This window comes from Hyperolius riggenbachi, chromosome 7 (genome assembly GCF_040937935.1).
Source record: "Hyperolius riggenbachi isolate aHypRig1 chromosome 7, aHypRig1.pri, whole genome shotgun sequence".
Taxonomy (NCBI): Eukaryota; Metazoa; Chordata; class Amphibia; order Anura; family Hyperoliidae; genus Hyperolius; species Hyperolius riggenbachi.
The window spans coordinates 295934733-295945649 of record NC_090652.1 but is presented as its reverse complement, the minus strand read 5'-3'; the positions used below and the strand labels follow the sequence as shown (position 1 = coordinate 295945649).

At 44.5% G+C, this 10917-nt stretch overlaps 1 protein-coding gene across 2 annotated transcripts in view; it reads left to right on the top strand.

Annotated features, from left to right (window-relative positions):
* Nucleotides 1-5954: 5954 nt before the first annotated feature.
* Nucleotides 5955-10917, top strand: part of NHEJ1 (non-homologous end joining factor 1) — a 190267-nt gene continuing 185304 nt past the window's right edge. The window contains exons 1-2 of one of the 2 annotated variants that reach the window (XM_068245999.1): nucleotides 5955-5996; nucleotides 9557-9754. In XM_068245999.1, coding sequence (XP_068102100.1) covers nucleotides 9569-9754 — 186 coding nt within the window. In that variant the 5' untranslated portion in view covers nucleotides 5955-5996; nucleotides 9557-9568. Of the gene's footprint in view, nucleotides 5997-6090; nucleotides 6113-9556; nucleotides 9755-10917 lie in introns of those variants that run through there. The other variant, XM_068246000.1, reaches the window with a different exon arrangement.

Here is a 10917-nt window from a genome sequence, read left to right as displayed (position 1 = left end):
GTTGGGAGGTATGCTCACGTCAGTTGGGAGGTATGCTCACGTCAGTTGGGAGGTATGCTCACGTCAGTTGGGAGGTATGCTCATGTCTGACAGTTGGGAGGTATGCTCACGTCAGTTGGGAGGTATGCTCACGTCAGTTGGGAGGTATGCTCATGTCAGTTGGGAGGTATGCTCACGTCAGTTGGGAGGTATGCTCACGTCAGTTGGGAGGTATGCTCACGTCAGTTGGGAGGTATGCTCATGTCAGTTGGGAGGTATGCTCACGTCAGTTGGGAGGTATGCTCACGTCAGTTGGGAGGTATGCTCACGTCAGTTGGGAGGTATGCTCACGTCAGTTGGGAGGTATGCTCACGTCAGTTGGGAGGTATGCTCACGTCAGTTGGGAGGTATGCTCACGTCAGTTGGGAGGTATGCTCACGTCAGTTGGGAGGTATGCTCATGTCTGACAGTTGGGAGGTATGCTCACGTCAGTTGGGAGGTATGCTCACGTCAGTTGGGAGGTATGCTCACGTCAGTTGGGAGGTATGCTCACGTCAGTTGGGAGGTATGCTCACGTCAGTTGGGAGGTATGCTCACGTCAGTTGGGAGGTATGCTCACGTCAGTTGGGAGGTATGCTCACGTCAGTTGGGAGGTATGCTCACGTCAGTTGGGAGGTATGCTCACGTCAGTTGGGAGGTATGCTCATGTCAGTTGGGAGGTATGCTCGCGTGCTGCACAGCAGGTCACAGTGACACCGCATCTGTGTGCAGTCACTAGTAAAGGCATAGTCTGCAGCCTAGTTGCTGGGAGGTTCTCCCAATCAGCCTCGCAAAATGCTGTGGCAAATTTCAGCAAGAGTCAAAGGCGTAACTAGAAATCACTGGGCCCCCCTGCAAAACTTTGGATGGGGCCCCCTCTTGCCAAACACCCCCCATCCATGCAGATATAAATCAGACAGCAGTGAAGCACTGCCACCATTTTCTCTATCAATTACATTAGCTTCTGTGATAAGACATGCATGTTTTCACACATACAGACACACTTGGTGTGCAGAAAACGCATACAGAAAGTATAGTGTGCTCCCAGCCTCAGCTTATTACACTTACTCTGTCCATCTCTGATGGAGCAGGACTGGCTCTGAACACTTCTCCAGCATCACTACAATACAGAGCACTTGGGGAGGGGTAGAGAGGTTGGGGGCTGGGCGTTGTACACAAGACCCTGCTGTACACTGAATAGGGACTGTCTACAAAACTTTGTATGATTCCTTATCAGTGGCTGAGCAGATGCAGTCATTAGAACAATTGTGCCGAGAGCAGAACGTTTTTCTCTCCTTGCCTTTAGTTGTCAGTCTCTCAGGTTGGGGCCCCCTGTGGCTTCTGGGCCTCCCTGCGACTGCATCCCTTGCAAGTTCTATTGTTACACCCCTGGCAAAAGTTAAACGTGTGTCATGAGCACAAGGTGGCTATGCAGTGGCCAGTAACCATGCATAAACTACCATATTGACATTGGGGGGCTAAGGTGCCTACCCGTTCTTTCTCTGACCTTCTGCCCAGAGACACCATGAGCTTAGAGCCACCCCTGGGTACACATTGTTAAGTCTTGGAGAACCAGAACCACTATGACTTTGACTAAGACCCCATGCTGAAAAGAATATGCTGAATACAAATGTGACTTTGTACAGAAGGTACAGAAAGTGGGGGCTGAACACATCCAAAATCCAAAAGAAAGCTCAGCAGAAGTTATTTCTCCAGTGCCAACTGAAAAAATTTGGTATGCCACAAAAGCTGTTGTTCAGCTTCTACACCACTACTATCGATAGCTACCCTCTGCTCTCCCATCATCATATGGTATGTTGGTGCAACTGGCAGAGATAAGTATAAACAGCAGAGTCATCAGTTCAACGGAGAAGATCATTGGTTCGCCTCTCTGCCACCTCTTGATCTCCTCCACACAGCTAGAATGAGGACAAAGACTACTAGGATTTCACAGGACCCCTCTCATCCAGGCTACTGCTTCTTCAAACTCCTCCCATCAGGCAGTCGCTACAGGACCATCCACACAAGAACTACAAGGCTAAGGGGCACCCCCCCCCCCCCTCCCAAGCAGCTCTCCTGCTCAACTCCAGCGCCCCATGCCCGGCACACCCTTTGACGGTACTCTAGTCCCGCTCAGCTTAAATACCCCAGGTCGAGGCATTCTTGTTCCCTGGAGATATATACCCAGCCGCCAATCTGAACTTCTGTAATCACTGGGAGGACTACGCCACACCCTGGTGGGAGGCCACGACTGCTCCCACGTTTAAATGCACGCTCCATTAGTTTTGACTGTCTCTTCGTTTATCTCTCATGCTGTCAACGTTATGTCTGTCTTACTCTATTGTTAAAGTCATGTCTGTCTTTGCTCTTTTGCCATTGCCATGTGAACCACAAACAATTCCAGGAAGGACATTTGTCGCACTTGGCAAATAAATAAAGATTCTGATTCAGAAGGTGTTTTTAACTACTCAGCTTCATGTAACAATATATATTCCCATAACCTTGCAGGTCTTACCTAAAGAGCCACATCAGTCTGTGTTTTTTACTGATGAAGAGCACATTATCCTAATACAGCCATCTGCAAATAGAGTTACATGTCTCTAAAATTAGCAGGCTATAGTTGTTCATAACACCAGCAGCAGGGCCGGCCTAAGGTTTCACAGCGCCCTGAGCGAAAACTGATTTTTGTGCCCCCCTTCATCCTCTTCCCACATGTACGCACACACACACAGGCCCATATACAATACAATTCACCTTTTCTCCTGAGACATCTCCTAGGACAGCGGTTCCCAACCTTTTTGACATCATGACACATCACGCTACATGTTCAGATCTCCGTGACACAAACGCTCAATGTATAATAGAAAGAATACTATTAATAACCACGACTGGATGGAAAGAGTGCATTATCCTGAATATACTTTAAAATGATGGCTAGAACCTTTCAGGAATATTAATAAAAACAATCAGTGGGACAGTTAGCACCCTCTGGTTTGAATGCTAGCACAGCACCGATAATTTGCACCACACGTTATAGCCACAGTGCTCCCCCCCCCCGAAAAAAAAGCCTCCAGACTCAGTATAGGTAAGTAGCCAGATATAGGTGCCCCCAGTATAGGTAACCAGTGATAGGCACCCCCTTGGAAGCCGGCGCACCCTGAGCGACCGCTCCAGTCGCTCAGCTCAAAGGCCGGCTATGACCAGCAGCTCTTCATTCCTGTCTGACTTTTTGGGGACATAAAGGAATGGTTTGTATATTCAATGAACTAAAGTGAGGCATTGTGGGAGTATCTTCCTGCTGGCGTGCAATACCTTTTTTTTAAGAAGGCAGAACTGTATTTAATGCATACAGGATCTCAATATATATATATATTTTTTTTTCCAGGTATATAGCTTTTTTTTTTTTATAACATTGCATCATTCTCTAATAATTGCATTTTCCACAATACATTCAGCATTTTAAATGATTTCACAGAGCAGGCTAATGAGCCTTTGAACTTTTTCTCGGTAGAAAAACCATACGCATAGAAAAAAGAATGAGAGACAGTTGAGATTAGTGCTTCATAAGACAGTGCTGTTCACACTTTATAAAGTCACAGAGCTCAGAGAAGCTATTTTGCATAGATAACAACTGGAGTTTCTTAAAGGGGTTTTGTTGAACCTATGAAAAACAACAAATCTGACACTTACCTGGGGCTTCTATCGGCCCCCTGCAGCTGTCATGTCCCGCGCCGTCCTCCTACGATTCTCCGTTAGCCGCCGCCGGTCCAATTCTTCCTGCATTAGAACTTCGGCTGCGTGCCTTGGCGCGCGTGTGCTCGCTCTTCCGCGCATCAACAGGAGCTTACTGCGCAGACACAGTACAAGAGAAGTTAATACTGCACCTGCGCAGTAAGCTCCCAATGACGCGGGTGGGAGCGAGCGCTATTCGTCTATTCAGACGAATAATTAGACCGGGCCGGCGGCGGGGAACGGAAAATCGTAGGAGGACGGCATGGGACATTACAGCTGCAGGGGGCCGATAGAAGCCCAAGGTAAGTGTCAGGTTTTTGTTTTTAATAGGCTCCACAGAACCCCTTAACTCCTCCAGGACTGGAAAAAATATGAGACTCATATCTCTGCTGCTAATGTTTTATTTCTTAGCTGTACTACACATACAAATCATTATATTATAAGTTTATTTTCACTTCAGATTCCAAAAAATGTAGTTATGGCAAATTCTGTATCTGTATTTAAAGAGAACTTGCATGCTTTCCTTCTAATGAAGGACATCCACAGCTATTATTACTACTAGATAATTGCTGGTGGTGTTAATCCATGGATTTTATACAGCTGCCATCTGAAGTCTGAAGATTTTTTTCCCTTAATTGACCACCACCAGCATGAATATCTCCCTGTATTTACACAAATATAAACAAATATAAACATTTGGTTCTGTTTCTATTTTTAGAACACACTAACTCTGTATCTCCATCTTGTGGCCAAAAAGTAAAACCACATCCAAATACCCTATTATACACCTTCCCATAGAAAAATGAAATACGTTTTCATTATTTTTAAAAACCCTTGGAGGTGAAGTGGAGTACACCTGTAGGTTTTTTTTCTGTTTAAAGGTTACATACTTACAGTACATACATGTCAGTAAGGGGTAGCCTCTGGGTGTTTCAGAGGCTTCTCTGATATCCACGATTCCTCTGCTGCTGGCTGGGATTCTCTTCCTCTATGCAGACGCACTCCCTTCCATGCAAAACACAGCCACACTGCACAGGTGCACAGATGGCCCACGCCTGCGCAGCAGCACAGAGCCACTTGTGCACAGAGTAAAAAAAGCACTGCACGAGTGACTCTGTGCTACTGAACAGGCCATCCAAGCACCTTCACAGTGCAGCCACATTCATACACACAGAGGGGAACATGGCCTCTTTATGCTTAAATATTGTGAAGAGGGTCCCAGCCAGCTCAGTATACCTATGAAATAGCCACTGGGAGACTTGGGTGCAGGATATAGCTGCTATATGGCTAACCCTGCTCCTGCACAAGTCCCGGCGCCGGCGGTGCTAATTAATATTCCCCCTCCAGACTGCCATGGATAGTGGGGAAAGATGTAATGCGGCTTCCAGCTATTGCAGTCGAATTACAGTATTTTAAAAGTAACTTCAGCTCTGTCTGCTGATGGCGCCGAAGTTACTCAATGTGTGCCGTTTTAGACGTAATTCCTATTACGGTCTATGGTGGCGCCAGCTGTGCCCAAATCTCCTGCTCTGTTATTACAGCGCTTGCCCAGCTCAGGAATGTAGTGGCGTCAGGAGACCTGGGAATCCTCTGGAGTGGACCATTCAGAGGCTTTCCTCTAAGAACCTATTTTTTTTTATTTTTTTTAATCCTGAATTGAAGTCTACTCTAATGGTGCCTATTAACGGTACAATTTTTTACTAAATGCAATCTATCGATGCAATTTGAACGATCATAGCTAATTGGAAGGCAATTATTGATTGTTCACATTTACTGAACGATTCTTTCTTCAAATTCGATAGTGAAATCCAACTTTCGGATCAATTTTATCCTATTTAGCAATCGACTAAAGAATCGTTCCTTATCGACTGCCTTCATAACTGGCGAATTTTCTATACAATTTGATCATTAAAATCACATTGAAAGATTGCATTTGGTGAAAAAATTGTATTGTTAATGAGCACCTTAAGGCTAATAAGCCCAAGCCTTGTAGGGGTTTCTGACTTTTGACTTGGATCAACTGAGATATGTGAGGTGGTTAGTGTCCCCCCCCCCTGGTTAAACTTGATGGACGGATGTCTTTTTTCAGTAACATAAACAGAAACAGCAATAGCTACAATCCCTAAATTGGACACAAGATGGTGGTGTTGCACAGCCAGACGTTTCTCTCTCAATTCGGAACGTCTGTCTGGGGCAATGTTTTCCGGGGGAAGGCTGCGGCTGAAGGACTGGTTGGCAGCCAGCAGGTAGGGAAGTGTGGTTGGTGGGCTTGTGTGTACTAGTCATCAGGCTCGCCAGAGAGTTTATTATATAGCTGTGAGAACCTCCTTATTTAAATTTTCCTTAATTCAAGAAACAGGAGGTGAAGGATTATTTTTTTTTGTCTCACGTCTCAAAAACAGGGCAGATCATAATACTGAGCTGCCAGTGATATTTCACTTTACAGCTGCAGCAGCCAGCTGTGTGACGCGTTCATTCTGATTGGCTGCTGTGCTTTGGCACAACCTGGCAATGCTCATTCATTGTACAGCAGCGCTAGTATGGTTCAGAGCTGACAGCATGCCTTAAAATGTACAGACCGCTTCTCTACTTCTTGGAAAGTAGTTAAAGCACTATCAAAAAATGCATTTTTGTCTTGATGGTACAATATTTGGGGCAAACCCAGGATTTTAATGGGGGGATTCCTGAAAGGTCTCCCTCGGCCACACACAATACAGAATAATAATATGGTAGGACATCATGCTGGGTACACATAATGCAATTTCCCGACTGACCATGGGATCGATCAGGAGCAGTTTGGATACAGATAATAATGAGGACAGCCAACATTGGTAATAAAGGGGAAAGTGAAGCATTCACACAGCACGGCGCAGTGCTGTTCTCATACCTGACTCTGTTCCCCAGAGCTGCTCTATGCTCTGTACACACACTGCTGCTCCATGCTCTGTACACACGCTGTTGCTACATCCAAAGTCAACTGTAGCAGGTAAAGAAAGGGGGCAATGCTGTGAGCTGCAGGATGACTGCAGATATTCTGGTGTCTCCGCTTGTGCCTGTCTCCAGACACTGCACTGGCCCTAGTCTGGGGGGAGGGGGGGAGGGATATGGGCAACTGTAATCCCCCCCTGCGTTTGCCAATGAGTTTAATGGACTGGACCCAGCGGGAAACCTCATAGACCGATGGCCGCTTCCAGCTTGCGGCAACTTGGTTGCGTCCACTAATTTGTAAGAAACGAGGAACCTAGCAGGAAACACACTAAAATTGCACACTAGGACCCTGCCTTTGGTTGCTGGGCTTTGGCCTCCGCGAGTGGAGAACTGTAGTAAAACCAGTGGGTCGGTGGTGTGGATAGTGTTTCCTGCTGGGTTCCCTATTTTTACAAATTAGTGGACGCGATCAGTTTGCTGCGAGCAGGAAGCGGAACAAGCATAGTTGAGGTGAGCCAGCGTGAAAGTCCCATAGGGGCAGTTCTCCAATCACATCAACGACTACAACTTGAAGCATTCTGACTGGCGGATTGTGTGTGTGTGTGTATTATTATTATTATTATTACCTATCTTAAAGGAAACCCGAAGCGAAAATAAACCAATGAAATAAACAATTATTTCTATCTTCATTCTCCTAAAAATGACTTTTTAAGAAATTCCACAGTTTTATTTTATGTTTAAATCTACTTTTTAAGTTTTAACTGTTTTATTGTTTTTGCTCAATGACACATTCATTGAAGTATGCCAGAGCTAAAATCTATGAACTATTGACCCTTTTTATCTCTTTCCTGCTCTCAGAAGCCATTTTCTGCTAGGAAAGTGTTTTATAGTTGGAATTTCTTAACAGTGAGGGTCACACTGTAGTCACTTCCTGTCTGAGTCAGCCACTTACATACCTATTTAACAGGCAGAGAAAGAAAAAAAGGAACACAGAATAGTTATTAGTGTGCTTGGCACTGTACATACCCATGTCTATCTCATCAAGTCACATGTCACTTTGGGGATCCTTTAAACCTAGCAGTTCGAGAGGGTGCTGTAGTGTACAGCCAATCACTGGACTGTATCTCTAGCTCACTGTGTCACCTCAACCATACTATCGCCAGGAAACGGCCCTGGGTCCCCTCAAGTAGACTAGTGCCCAGTATTTTCTTCAGATGTGATCATTTGATCAGATTTTTACGATCAAAGTGTACAGAATACATCCATGTAGAGAAAATCGATGTGAAACAATTCCATGATTGATTGGAATACAGAATTTTTTAGATCGGAATGTTAGATTTTACAATTGCCTCTGAAGAACATTCCCTAATCGTCCCATTCATGGAAACAACTGATACTTACCTTCCAATTACTTATGATCCCGCAAATCTGATCGAATGATCGCATCTGAGAAAAATATTGTACTGTTAAGGCTTGTTCACACTAAGGGCGTTTTCACCTTTTTTTTTTTTTTAAGCGCCGGCAATTTTCTAAATCGCCCTAAAAGTGCTTGTGCATTGATTCCCTATGAGAGTGTTCACATCTGAGCGGTTCGATTCCAATCCGCTCACCAAAGCGCTGCCTGTACCATGTTTGGGCGATTTGCCTATAATGGAAGGTATAGGGAAATCGCAAAGTGGTTGAAAAAGCACTTTGCATAGCGATTTCTCCAGCGCTTTCATGAATAAATACATTGTATTTATTCTTTTCCGGGTCAAAGAGTTCACTTCCTGACTAACATCAGGAAGTGAAAAAACGAAATCACTCAGCAAAAGCGCTTAGAAAAGCCATGGTGACCAAATGTAGTTGTTCTTTCCAAGTGGGGTTGAGTCTTCTGGGAGTGGAGGTGTGATCAAACCGTGGATCACTGCTCCTCCTAGTCAGGATGTGAGAGGGGTATTTGTCTGGGTCTATGGGGGAAGGGGGGGGGGGTGCAGCCAGCTATAGGGTACTGTTTGGAGGGCAGGAACCAAGTCTATGCATTATAGACTACCTTTTATTTAATTTTCTAGAATTAAATTGTGGTTTACCTGTATCCGCCACTGTTTTCATAAAAATAAGGTATCTATGCTCATCACTTCAAAATCGCTCTCTTGGCTGGAGGGAGGCAGGCATTAGTTTACTATAAAGGGAGACTAGACATTGGCTTTAGCAAAATTGGAATTGGTCCATTAATGCGATAGATGGCTTTAGTGACAATAGGGATGTTCAACTCACTTTACCTTCAGTTTTTCTTTGTCTTATTAGATCTGAAACCATTAAAAAGGACAATGGTATCATTTTCCATTAGTTGCTACGTACTTCGGTTTGCATTGATCAAAGGATGTCTGTACTTATAAATGAAAGCGCAAGTCTCCATTTAACCATCTCCCCTCCTCAATGCTACTTAAAGGGCACCTGATTTGAGAGGGATATGGAGGCTGCCATATTTATGAGCTGTTTCTCAGACCAAACAAACCCTACCCACATAAAGGCAGCTGATGGTGATAACACATGGCACACTCCCACAAGATCAACACAGTGGGCGTGTCACTGACCGTGTCCTGTGTGAGTCTCCAGCAGGCTGAATTGTTGTCAGAGAGTACTGTTCTATGTGGTGGGCAAGCAATTTACACTGTTACATGAAGAATCAATATGGAATATATTCAACACTTGTTACTGCAATGGTGAAGGTGTTGCTACTTCAGAATGTTCAGTATAGTATCAGTATATATAATATGGTAATCTCACAAACTGTAGTTCCTCTTTATTTGTTTTGTGTAATAGTCAATTTATATATTAGTAAACATCAGGTTTAGTAGAGTGGCTGTTTATCCCCCTATGTTTCCTGTTTCCCCAGAGGAGCCGGAGGATGGCTGTATCACATGACACGGACGCCCATCTCCTGCCTCTGCCTTGGAAGTCTCTACAGATTGGAGAAAGCACCTTCTTATGTAAAGTCCACTTCACAGAATCCTCCTATTCCCTCCTGCTCTCTGACCTCACCAGTGTTTGGTTCGAGGAGGCGGGGCCTGATGTCATCCAGGAAAGGTCAAAGGTCAGGAATCTGCACATAAACCCTAAACAGTAAACTTTAAAACAGCACATCCTCTGATACTGTCCTGTTGTGGCATATCTGTATAAATCATAAATTGCTTATTTATGCAAGCTTTGTCTACTATTACCACACAAATCAGCTGGGTGATGTTAAAAAGTACCTGAGAGGAAACGCGACTCAGGTACTATACTTACCTGGGGCTTCCTTAAGCCAGTTTAAGGCAGCTCAGTCCCTCACCGTCTTATGGTTCCCCATAATTCAGCCGAAAAGCCTGGCTGAGCTGAGTGGCGCATTTATTGCGCATGTGCGGTCCTGCCAGGCGAGCTCCCCCATCTTGCACCCGCGGCTGGGAGCATCCTACGCTTGTGCAGTAGTACTGCGCAGGACGCTCCCAGAGCGACGCAGGAGGGCGCCTTGCTGGACCGCACATGAAGCGTGACTCGGCCACGCTTTCCAGATGAATTATGGGGGACTGGAACCACCCAGGGAGATGGCGAAGGACGAGCGGCCTAAAGGGGGCTTAAAGCGGTATAAAACCCTGACATTATATTCAATAAAAACATGTTTTCCTACTTTTGATATGCCACATAGTTATCATGTTTGCTTTTGTGCATAAGTATTAGTATTCATTTAGAAATTATACGTTCCCTAAGTACACTTTTTTTTGCCCTGAGAGATGACTTTGCATTTTATTTATAACTGCTATATTCATGTTCTAACAAGCAGAAATGCTTTCTAAATTGTCTGACTTTGTTCAGGGGACCCGACAGTGTAGGAGAAGTGTTTATTTACATTCCTCACTTGATACAATTAAACACAAGATAACATTATCTACAACTTCAGATGCGTCCAGATTTCTCTGCACTGAACTTTTAAGTCCTATGTGTAACCATTTGAATGCTGTTCTAGTAAAAAAAAAAATGCTGGTAGTATATAATATGCTGTAAATAATCTAATAGAGCAAAGAAGAAATGCTGGGTTTTATTCCACTTTAACGGAAGCATCAGGCAATCTATGCTACCCCCAGATCTATTTAGCCAAGAGAGCAGCTGTCACATGTTGTAAATGAGCACTTAGAAATGAAAAAACTCTGCTGAAAAAGTAATGTCTTTCCTATTATGTATAAGTTATCAGGAATTCATTTTTTTCGCCACGGTGCCACT